The sequence below is a fragment of the Sapajus apella genome, unplaced genomic scaffold (assembly GCF_009761245.1).
Source record: "Sapajus apella isolate SASKATOON/1434 unplaced genomic scaffold, GSC_monkey_1.0 scaffold47, whole genome shotgun sequence".
Lineage (NCBI taxonomy): Eukaryota > Metazoa > Chordata > Mammalia > Primates > Cebidae > Sapajus > Sapajus apella.
In genome coordinates, this window is record NW_022436987.1 from 9,668,287 (window position 1) to 9,681,110 (window position 12,824).

At 37.2% G+C, this 12,824-nt stretch overlaps 1 protein-coding gene across 2 annotated transcripts in view; it reads right to left on the bottom strand.

The window, feature by feature from the left end:
- Nucleotides 1-3,848: 3,848 nt before the first annotated feature.
- COPB1 (COPI coat complex subunit beta 1) overlaps nt 3,849-12,824 on the bottom strand; it is a 43,901-nt gene continuing 34,925 nt past the window's right edge. For both annotated transcript variants that reach the window (XM_032241023.1, XM_032241024.1), the window contains exons 17-22: nt 11,336-11,480; nt 10,475-10,594; nt 6,815-6,960; nt 5,822-5,911; nt 4,884-5,039; nt 3,849-4,233 (exon numbers count right to left, since the gene is read on the bottom strand). In XM_032241023.1, the coding sequence (XP_032096914.1) occupies nt 4,174-4,233; nt 4,884-5,039; nt 5,822-5,911; nt 6,815-6,960; nt 10,475-10,594; nt 11,336-11,480 (717 nt within the window). In that variant the 3' untranslated portion in view covers nt 3,849-4,173. The remainder of the gene's footprint in view (nt 4,234-4,883; nt 5,040-5,821; nt 5,912-6,814; nt 6,961-10,474; nt 10,595-11,335; nt 11,481-12,824) is intronic.

The window sequence follows — 12,824 nt, forward strand, 5'->3', positions numbered from 1 at the left end:
ATCACCTCTGTTAAATACATGTTAAAAGCACCTTACAAATGAGGAAACTGAGGTACAAATTGATTAGACTGTGGTGTCAATGTGTGACTAGTTGCACAGGCTTTAGTGTCAGATACCCTGGCTTTATATCTGAGTTTGTCTCTTACTATTAAGCCTTGAATAAGTGACTTAACCTCTTGTAAGACCATAATCATCATCTGTAAATGACAATATTAACATTATTTGCCTTAGAGGGTCATTGTGAACATTGTAAATGTCATGGAAAAAGCACACACAGTTATACCTGGCACAAGGAAGCACTCACTAAGTTAGCTATTGTCTGAGACCACACAGCAAATAAGTAGCAGATAGGATTCCATACTTTCCTAACTCTAAACTGAGCTTCTGTATCATACCTGGTTATTTCTGTAGGCTCCTGAGGTCCTGGAAGTAGAGAATGGAGTTGGGTGACATTGACGGCATACTAAGAATCTGGGAGAGGAAAGTAAGGCAGGGCGCCGGTATCCCTAACCCTGTTTTGAGGACAGCATTCAGAACTGTTAAAAGATAAACTATAATTTAAAGTCAATCTTAAGAGAAAGGCTATACATTACTAGCTAATTGATTAGAACACTCATCAATGTGGAAGGAACAGTTCACAAATAAAAATACTCACTTTACCCAATACATAGCACAAATATTTCACCTTTGATATTGAATTTGTAAAGATACTGTATTTTGGTTCTCTTACCTTTCTGATGCCCCTAAAATGAGTTTGTCTCCCATGTTATTTCTCACTTAAGTAGAAAAGTTTCTGACAGGTGGCAAAATATCACTATCAATCTTGGCTTTTTTTTTTTTTCTGAGACAGGGTCTTACTCTGTGGCCTAGGCTAGAATGCAGTGGGGTGATCACAGCTCACTACAGCCTTGACCTCCTAGGCCTTATTGGTCCTCCCACCTCAGCTTCCTGAGTAGCAGGGACTACAGATGCATGCCACCACACCTGGCTAATTTTTGAGCCCTCAGGCTCAAGCCATCTGCCTGCCTCAGCCTCCCAAAGTGTTGGGATTACAGGTGTGAGCCATTGTGCCTGACCTGAAGTTTTTTTTTAAAAGAAGAAAAAACAAGTTTTCTATTAGTAAGGTAAGTAAACAGCTTTATGTATCTGCCAACTATATTAGCTTCCTTCTCTTTGTTCTCCTTATTTATGAATTACCTTGCTAATTGAAAAATAGCCAGGTGCAGTGGCTCAAGCCTGTAATCCCAGTACTTTAGGGGCCAATGTGGGTGGACTGCTTGAGCTCAGAGTTCGCGACCCAGCAGGGCAATATGGCAAAACTCAGTCTCTACAAAAAATACAAAAATTAACCGGGCTTGGGGGCATGTGGCTGTGGTCCCAGCTACTCAGGAGAATGAGGTGGGAGGATCGCCTGAGCCTGGTTGGTGGAGGTTGCAGTGAGCTGCAATTGCGCCACTGCCAGACCCTGTCTCAAAAAAATTTTTTTAAAAAAGGAAAAATAATCTTGCTTTTTCTTTTTAAAAATTTTTTTTGAGATGGGAGATCTCTTTGTTGCCCAGTCTGGTCTTGAACTCCTGGGCTCAAGTGATCCTCCCACCTTAGCCTCCCAAAGGATTGGGATTACAGGAATAAACTATCATGCCCAGACTTTTTTTTTTTTTTAATTTATTTAAAAGACAGGGTGTCTCACCTTGTCACCCAGGATGGACTGCCGTGGCACAATCAGCTCATTGCAGCCTTGAATTCCTGGTCCCAAGAATTCCTCCTGCTTCAGCCTGGGAATACAGGCTGTGCCTGTGCCAGGCTAATTTGTAAATTTTCTTTGTACAGAAAGGGTCGCATTATGTCGCCCAGACTGGTTTTGAATTCCTGGCCTCAATCTATCTTCCAGCCTTGGCCTCCCAAAGTGTTGGGATTACAGGCACGAGCCACCACACTTGGCCCTTTTTCTTCTTACAAAACAACTTAAAGTGCAAATCACTTCTAATTGCAAAATGAAAATTACTGCATAGATCTCCCTCTAGTGTTGTGACATTAGTGCAATGCAAGCCATTTAATTCTCTTGCAAGCTTTACGGGTTTATCCACATTCAATATATTAATATATTAAACTTTCATTTGGTATTGAATAATCTTTATTCTCTTACCAGACATCATGGTCCTAATTATATGGTATCTTATAATGTGAACAGCTACTACCCTTGAATGTATATTATATTCTATAATAATAGGGCATAGTGTAAACAGTTTCTCTAAACAATGTACTGCTATCCAATTCAGTTCACATTTATTACATGCACAAAGCTAATGAAATACTAATGAAGTAAACAGTTTAATGTATGTGATAACTGTGTTAACTTCTCTTTGTTCTCCTTATTTATGAATTTAAGAAAATGGCAATGTGAGGAAATCTGATTCCAACAAAAATGGCCTCAATATGTCAACTTTCTAAGAATATCAACAGAGATATATTCTAGGATGTACACATGCATAATCCTTCAGATTTGAAATGTGATACTGGTTGACTGTGATTACAAAACTAATATCATTAACAGGCTAAGTCACTTTTCCTGTCCCACATATTGTCAATAGGTCATGGAAAAAGGATTCCCTGGTAAAGTAAGATTAGAATATATTAGGTTAAACCAAACTAGTTTGCTTTCCTCTCAGAATCTCTGGTATGCTAACGTGCACCATGAATCCCTGGTGCAGGACAGTATGAAGCTTTTCCCAACTTACTTGACTATGGAACTACTTTTTCGCTCAGAATATCTAATGACATCTAAGGAAACTAATGTTCAGTAGAACAGTTTGGGAAATGATCTAATCCAAACAAAGTTGCACTGGCTCCTTTGCTCTCACTGCAAATCTCTACCTTTGAACCAACATCCCTTCTCTGCATTCCCAGTATCTTTCCCATTTGATAAGCCCTGGCTTTGTTCTAAGATCTCAGTGCTGTGGAATGTCAAATGCCCTGTAATCTTCCGGGTTTTTTTATTTTAAAGCAAGTGGCCCCACATACAAGGTATCAATCTCCTTGAACGCAAAATAAATCATTTCATTATTACTGAAATAGGAGACGCTGCTTTCAGTCTTTCACAGACCTTATCTATAGACTCATAGGAAATGCAGCCTAAAGCCTAGCTGGTAGACAAATAATAGTCTAAGTTTCTAAGTTTAGACTTTGCTAAAAAAAATCAGACTATCTGTCATCCTCAGTGAACGTAAAGGCAAAATGGACAGCACAATCAGACTCTGGGAAACTTAACTTGGAGAAGCATTTGGAATTATACTGCAGTGTGATGGTACCCAGCCCCAGTGTAAAGTGAAAAAAAGGGGAGGAGTGAGTAAGGCACAGAGGCGATAGAGAAAAAGACAGCTTTTTGAATCCTCTATAGTTGAATCCTCCCAGTACCAGCTTCAGTAATTGGTTAGAACCAATTTAATTCCTAACAAACCTAGAACACCCCAAACTAAATGTGAATGATTTAAAAATCTATTTTGGATTATCTGCTCTTCATTATGATTCAAGTGTATCTATTTCAGTCAGGGTACATAATACTTCTTTAAACTGAAGAGCGATCTGTTTTCTCAAGTTATTTTGATACTTTCTCCCTGGAGCTAAATTTGGGAGAAAATCCCTTCAAAACATAATAATGCATTTTTAGAGATAGCAATGCTGGAATATTAAATAAGTAAAAAACAATCAAGTGAATCAAGGCCTACCTTATTTTATTTCATTGAATTTGTAAATTCTCTTAATATGAGCTGTATAAATTCACAACTCAGCAATTTAAATTTATAATAGAAATTTATAACCCAACTAAAAGAAATCCATTGCTACATAACTAAAATTATGTAATCATTTATTTATAAAATAACAAACATTTATGAATAGATCTGTTTATTGTACTGTGAAAAGGGTCTTGGTACATGAGAGAAACATTATATACTTTGAGGAGAGCATTCAGAACGGTTAAGACAAAAGACAAACTATAATTTTAAACTCAATCTTGATTTAAGGGAAAGGCTATAAATTATTGGCTGGAAGGCATTCAGCATGAACTCAGATTCTATATAACACATAAGCATGAAAGAGTACAAAAGATGTTGGAGTCCAGTAAGCCCATACCTAAATTTTAACTGTAAAGCTTCAAGAACTTTTTGTTTATTTTTATATACTAGTTTTCTTCTGTGACAAGTTGATTTTATCTCCAAGACTTAACGCCATTCCCTGTAAAGAAGAATGAAGATATTTATATTTATTTAAACTACATATAATCAGTAGGTTATTCCATATAAAGCCCCCATTCAATGACCCCATTATCAACAATAAATCAAAGGCATACTAGGGTTTGATTTATTGTTGATAATGGGTTAATTACTTTTACTGGGTTAATTACTTTTTAGTGCTAGATTTTCAAGTAGTCACTAGATTTTTTTTTTTTTTTTTGAGATGAAGTCTTGCTCTGTTACCCAGGCCAGAGTGCAATGGCATGATCCTGGCTCACTGCAACCTCCACCTCCCAGGTTCAAGTGATTCCACTGTTTCAGCCTCCTGAGTAGCTGGGACTACAGGCATGTGCTACCATGCCCAGCTAATAAGTCACTATATTTATACCTTGGCTTTCAAAAAATTCTAGAGAACCCATTTCACAAACACTCCACAGAAGTCAATCTGGTTTTAGGCAAATATCCCAGAATAAGGGGCCCAAAAGGTGAGAAATTTTAATGAGAAAGGTTATACTTTACAGCATACTATTATTATATATGTATAAGCATCTAATGCTAAAAAGATATTACATATAGAAATAAGAAAGTCATAAATTCCTCCTCCCTTTGTTCTGTCCAGAGATATGTACTCTCAAAAACAGGAATCGTTACCTGACTCTTTGCACGAATTCTTATGTGGCCAGTAACAGCAGCATCTGGTCCCTGGTGAATTGGCTTCTCAATGCTGACATTTGCAAGTGCATCTTCACCAAATATGGAACGAGCATAAAGGTTGGCTGCCATAAAGCCACAGTAACCAGAAAGGGCCTGGAAAAAATTTGTGATAAATTCATTACTTTACTAGATACCTACATATAGGAAAAACCAAACAGCATAGGTGATTTTTTTTTTTTTTTTTATTTGAGACAGAGTCTCGCTCTGTTGCCCAAGCTGAAGCTGGAGTGCAGTGGCACATTCTCAGCTCACTGCAACCTCCACCTCCCAGGTCAAGCAATTCTCCTGCCTCAGCCTCCCAAGTAGCTGGGATTACAGGCATATGCCACCACACTAATTTTTTATTTTTAGTAGAGATGAGGTTTCACCATGTTGGTCAAGCTGATCTTAAACTCCTGACCTTAAGTGATCCTCCCACCTCAGCCTCCTGAGTACCTGGGATTACAAGCACAAGTTACTATGCCCGGCTAATTTTTATATTTTTAGTAGAGATGGGGTTTCGCCATATTGGCCAGGCTGGTCTCAAACTCCTGACCTCAGGTGATCCGCCCATCTCAGCCTCCCAAAGTGCTAGGATTACAGGCATGAGCCACCACACCTGGAATCAACTATTTTAGAATGTGCCTCTAGCTGAATAAGGGAGAAGATTGACATGAAAACAAAAAAACTAATCTGACTATTTAGTTGAGTCACTGCACTAGGAACAAGTAGGATACTATATTCCAATAGAAAGAGGTAAGCAGATTCAAACATCCTATGAATGGCACTGCTTTTTTCATGCTGAATAACAGAAAATGTACTAGAGGAAATACAGGAGGGCCAGGAAACTACTATGTAATTCCATCAGATTTAAGAATTTCCTAGTCAAATTTTACCTTCTCTGGTGTCAGGCATTTCATATTGGTTGACTTTAATATGTGCTGTAAGTAGTCATTTAAATCAATCATATTGGTGTTAACTGTCACCTGTAGAGAGGGGAAAAAAAAAGTCAAGGAGATCATAAATCTTATAGTGAGAAAGCTGTGAATTACTGGTATGTCATATTAAAAACTTGTTCCTACTGTTTAGGTTGGAAAGAGTAGACACCAAGAAACTAAATAACATCTATAAAATCCAATAAGCTGCAGGTTGGCATCAGTACTTCCCAATAAAGATAACTTCAGAGATTCAATATGAAGCATATAGATTATTTCTTCTTTTTTGAGACAATGTCTCATTCTGTCACCCAGGCTGGAGTGCAGTAGTTTGATTTCAGCTCACTGCAGCCTCGACCTCTCAGGTTCAAGTGATCCTCCCACCTCAGTCTCCGGAGTAGCTGGGACTACAGGCATGCACCACCACACTGGGCTAATTTTTGTAATTTTTTTTTGTAGAGATGGAGTTTCACCATGTTGCTCAGGCTGGTCTAGAACTCTGAGTATGAGCAATCTGCCTGCCTCAGTGCCCCAAAGTGCTGGGATTACAAGCATGAACTACCGCACCTAGCCTCATAAAGAGTATTTCTAATAAAAGTCAAGGCTTAAAGGGCCAAAGGTCCTCAACAGACCATGAACTTTGTAAAGCCTTTTTCAGACACTAGATTAAATGGTTAACTTTCAGTCATACATAGAAGGTATGGAATATCATCCATAATGTCCAGACCTATCAGATTGCTATAGAACTGCTACTCTAATCAATTTATAACAGCAAATTACCAAACTACTTACATGATTTCTAGTTAAGGCTAATTTGCAAGAATAAATACTTAAAGACTACTTGCTTTTCATGTCAGATACTTTTTAGCAAGATTAATTTTATTAGCAAACTTCTCAACATCGGGCAAAAGGAAGAAAGATAAAGGAGTATGAGAAAATCTCCCAAAGACTAACTTTGTTTTCCCATTCAAATTCGGCCCACATCTGACGGAATTCTGCATCAGTGCAAGTTGCAGGCTGGATATAGTCCATGATGTCAATGTGAATATCACTGAGGACCACACAATTTCTGTCACTTGCTGCTCCAGAGACATCATAAACTGCAATTATATACACAAAAAGATCCACAATAACTGGGGAAGCTTCAGTTTTAAAAATTTTAATATCCAAATATCCAAATAACTACAATATTAACAATAAGATTGTTTATATAATACTATGTACAGAGCTCTATTCTACATGCTTTACAAATGTTACTTAATTCTCCCATCAATTCTATCTTATAGTATTATTATCTTCCATCTTACACATGAAGAAATGAAAGCACGGAGAGTTTTAAATAAGTTGTTCCAGATCACACAACTGATAAGTGGTGGGGACAGAATTTATTTTTTGTTGTTAAACCAATAATTCAATTCAGTGAGTACTTACAAGGCAGTTGCAGCGTACTAGGCACTGCAGTGGATATACAAGTAGACGATGTTCCCATAGAAGATGCTTAACTAATATTTTTGAATAAATATTGCTGACCCACACTACTTAATGATACAAGATTAGTCATTCCTCAGTATTAATGGGGAATTGCTTCCAGGACCCCCTATGTATACAAAAATCTGTAGATGCTCAAGTCCCTGATATTAAATGGCACAGTATTTACATAACCTATACATATCTTCTCACATATTTTAAATCATTCACCAGCTTACTTACAGTACCTAATACAACATAAATGCTATGTAAATAGTTATACTGTATTGTTTAGGATATAATGACAAGAAAAAAATCTCTATATGTTCAGTATAGACATAATCATCATTTTTTTTTCTTAAATATTTTCAGTTCGTGGCTGATTGAATCCATGGATGTGGAACTCATGGATACAGAGGGCTGGCTATAGAGTATCTATGACCATATTTGCTTCTATGACCATCTCTTCCACAGTAGAGAGTTATAATCTGATTGGAGCCTGCATTTCTCTTTCCAGGCTCTTTTCTTGACATTCCTCCACATTTCTACTTTCAGAGAAAACTGAGGCTACCAAGAGGCTCCTTTAATTTTCAGCCCCACATCTAAAAACAAATCTCTCTCTGAATCAACTTTCACATCCTTCCCTCTCATACGTTATCAGAGAAGTACTGCCTCTTTTCTTCAAGATTAATACTTTCTGCCATCTGTGATCCCTGCTTTGGTCCAGGACCCCATTCCAATCATTATCTCTTTCATTCTTACATCTTTACCTTCCCATTCTCTACCAACTTTCTTCCCTTATAGTCTATAAATATACTCAAGGTTGTCCTTATCTTCAAAAAATAAATCCTCACTCATTCTTGCCTTCTGTTCTTGGTACTACCCTTTCCTATTCCTAATTAAAGCCAAGTTCCTACACTCAGAATAGTCTACACTACCTTTATTTCTTCATCTTCTATTTAGTCTTCAACCTACCACCAATGCCCAAGATATCCCACAATAAATGTTTTTAAATCCCTAATAGCCAAATCCAAAAGACCTCTCTTTCAGACTTTAATAACTAGTTATTTGATCCTGTGCAGCTTCAAATACTTCCTGAAGGTTTTTCCTTACTTTTCTAACCATACTTCAGATTTCAGATACCTTTGTAGGCTCTTTTTCCTCTGACCAAGCTTTCAGTATTGTTTGCTTGGATTCTGTTTTCTTTTTTTTTTTTTTGAGACGGAGTTTCACTCATGTTACCCAGGCTGGAGTGCAATGGCGCGATCTCGGCTCACCGCAACCTCCGCCTCCTGGGTTCAGGCAATTCTCCTGCCTCAGCCTCCTGAGTAGCTGGGATTACAGGCACGTGCCACCATGCACAGCTAATTTTTTGTATTGTTTTTTTTTAGTAGAGACGGGGTTTCACCATATTGACCAGGATGGTCTCGATCTCTTGATCTCGTGATCCACCCGCCTTGGCCTCCCAAAGTGCTGGGATTACAGGCTTGAGCCACCGCGCCCGGCCTGGATTCTGTTTTCAAATCTCCCCTCTTTTTAGTCTTTATGCCCTCTGTGGGTGATTTCTCCTATTCCTGTGGCTTTTAAACAATGAGACAGAGCCTTGCTGTCACCCAGGCTGGAGTGCAATGATGCAATCTCAGCTTGCTGCAACTTCCACCTCCTGGTTCAAGCTATTCACCTGCCTCAGTCTCCCAAGTAGCTGGGACTACAGGTGTGCGCCACCATGCCCAACTAATTTTGTATTTTTAGTAGAGACAGGGTTTTGCCATGTTGGTCAGGCTGGTCTTGAACTCATAACCTCAGGTAATCCACCCACCCCAGTCTCCCAAAGTGCTGAGATTACAGATATGAGTCACCGTGCCTGGTCTATCTCTAGTTTAGACCTCTTGCTCGAGTCCCACACTCACATCAAACTGTCCTTGAATATCTTTAGACACTCTAATACTGAACCTGCTCAAAATTTAACCTATTATGTCTTTCTAAAGTTTGTTCTTCTCTCCTGTATATCCTGTTTTGGTAATAACATAAACAACCCAAAAAACTCAATCTTGAAATCTGAGGGTTACTCTAGCCACTTCCACCACTAACCATACCCTTAACAAAATATTCATCCTTCTCTCCATTCCACTACTGGGTTGGCTCAAGTCCTCTAGCATCTCTCATTTGGGCTTCTGTAATAGTCTACCAGTTAATCTTCCTGCCTCTTCCAATCAATCTTCTATAGTACTATCACAGAAAGATATAATGTTATAAGCCACTCATTTATAATTGCTCAATGATAATGTCTGAAATCCTTAGCATGACAAATTAAAATAGGAAGGTTAGTTATCCTGCTAACCTTCCTAATTTCATTTTTTTCTTGCCGTCATTCTCCAACCCATTCTAAACTCCAAGTATATCAAATCACTTACATTTGTTCTAACTGCATCCTTGTCTATGTATAGTGTTCTACTGAGCACTAACTCCTCCATGAAATCTTTTCTAACCTTTTTCCCCAATCCCCCAACATTCTGACAACTGACCAAATCCCTTTACGAATTCCTATCTTACTTAGTACAGGCTTTTTTTTTTTCCCCACAGCACTTACCATTACTTATTGCACATATCTATTTTATATAACTGCTTTCCCTTACTCAAACACAATCTATCATTTTTTCCTCACCATGGTAGCCCTATCCTTATGACAGAAATTGCAACAAAATAAGCTTATTGACTGAATGACTCTATATAAGCTAATCCCTAGGTCTGAAATACCCTTTTGTGCCTAGCAACAAATGACTCAGGTCAAATATTATCCTTTGATAACATACCATCTTCCTTTATAAAGCCTTCCACGCTGTTAGCATTTTTTTTCTTAACCTCAAAGCATATAGTAAATAAACCATCCTGTATCACATTGGACTATAATTATATATTTCCTTACCCATCTCCTTTTGCCTGACAGTTTCTTGAGGACAGTGACCCTATCTGGTTCATTTCTGTACATCCAGAACATACTACAATGCCTGGTACCATAGAGAGTGCCTCATAAATTAAGAATAAATGGATTTAGATCCTCTCCTCATACAATGTCCGCAGCTAGTCACTATAGAAATTCTTTAGTAAAAATATTCACACATTACATGCCATGAAACAGCACCTTACCTATATTACCAAAAATTATTCCATTTTCTGTTGATGCTACTTTGACGTTGGCTTTAATATTTGCGAAATCATGAGGAGCAAGAGTCAAAGGAGATGGCTTTTCTACAAGTTTCAGATCCCCTGAAAGAAAGAGTTTGGATATGGTTAAAATATATATACATGTTATCACATTTAGCAACATGAGATGTATTTTTTTCTACACACACCCACACACACACACACACACACACACACACACACACCCCATAAAACCTTAAAATGTATGCAGCTTAACAGTTTCTTGTTTTCCCCTTGATGTCTTGAAGTTCCTTAACTCTTGCATAAGCCATATGAAATTTGATGGAGGCACTGCACTGCTCCCATATATAATTTACATTTTCCAACCTCACAACCAGATGTGAAAGTGGGCAGTCTGATTCATATGTCTTTATTAAGAAAAAAATATATATCTCATGTTGCTAAATGTGGTATGATTTATTACTTTGGTCACATGTGGTATCTAATAGTTATACATTCAGAAAATACTTAGTTCTGTAATGAGGCAATCAGAAATTTAAGTGAGCCACCTGCTCAATCTGTGACTTAAATAGCTCTAATTATGTCTAGAGAGACTGACATTCACTAGATTAAGCTTATTAAATGAATCCATTTGAATGTGCCAAGAGCATAAGAAAGTCAGTATGACAGAGGTTCAAAAAACTGGAGTTGAAGGAAACTAAATGGTAATGAAAAACTACGCCTTGGTTCAAAATGTCAATAAAGGTTCAAGAAAGAATTTTTATACTGAAACCTGTGCACCTCCCTTAATCTGTCATAAGGAGGTACTATGTGACATCTTTCCTTAATGGTAAATTTCCTTACCTAGTGTAGCTAATTCTAATGTGCAATTCTGCAAAGTATCACTGGTTTGGTTCACAACAAGTACATCCAGGACAATATCATATTGGTTGACATGAACATAAGCTTCTGCATACACAGGATCTGAGAAACCTGTCAACTGGGTGACCTGTCAAAACAAAAATAAAGATATAATCAAATGACAGCTGCAATTTCACCAAACATATCCTAGCCAAATGATTAAGTCTGGTAGGTTATTAACAGAGTTGCTTAGATTAGAAAAGTCATTTTGAGATAGGTAAAATAAAATTGTTTTGTAATGCAGAAATGGAAATTGAAACTACGACATCAGAAATAACAGGTCCTAGAGGGTTTTTTTTTGTTTTTTGTTTGTTTGTTTTTAAAGTTACTCAAACAATACAGAATTTAAAACTCTGATTTAAAAGATGGCATCCAAACATCTATTTGTTTTTAAGCTCAATAACTCAGTATAAGGTATTATATATGTTGATTTTTAAGCTTATAAATTCAGTAGTAGAAAGATGTTAAATATGTTTAGCAAACACATTAAACATTATCCCAATTTAACCAACTGAATACATTTGGATACACCTTTATTTAAATCCCTCAGTAAGTATCTAAACTCACTACTTGCTCTGTGAAACTCAGGATTCAAATAAAATCCAAATCATGTGGTAGCCCTTGCTACCTACACTCAGGAACTAAACAAATAATATAGTAAGAAATGATTAAAATACCACAAAGATAAAATTACAAATGCCCTCCCACTCTAAATTTAAACACACCTAAAGTATAGCACTTCAAAAATGTAATACTGTCACCAAAAGCATAGGCAATAAAAGAAAAAATAGATTAAACATCAAAATTAAATGCTTTTGTGCATCAAATGGTATTATCAACACAATGAAAAGGCAACCTACAGAACAGGAGAAAATATTTGCATATCATGCATCTGGTAAGAGGGTTAGCATCCAGAATATTAAGAACTCCTGAAATTCAAACAAAAAAACCAAGCAGCCCAATTTAAAAATGGGCACAGGACTTGAACAAACAATTCTCTAAAGGAAATATACAAATGGCCAATAAGCACATGAAAAGACACCCAACATCACTAATCATTAGGAAAATACAAATTAAAACCACAATGACATATCACTTCACATACCCATTAAGATGGCTATTATCAAAAAAATAAAACAAGTATTGGCAAGGATATGGAGAAATTGGAACCCCCCCTTTTTTTCTTTTTTTTAATGGTAAAAAGATATACATATATATTTAGTATTAGCCAGCTGGGCTCAGTTTAGATGATCCCAATTTTGTTGGCAACAACCAAAGCATCGTAATCAGGAGCCAGTCGAACATATGCCTTCTTCTCTCCATCAGGCCGAATCAGGGTGTTGACCTTGGCCACATCAATGTCATAGGGCTTCTTCACAGCCTGTTTGATCTGGTGCTTGTTGGCTTTAACATCCACAATGAACACAAGTGT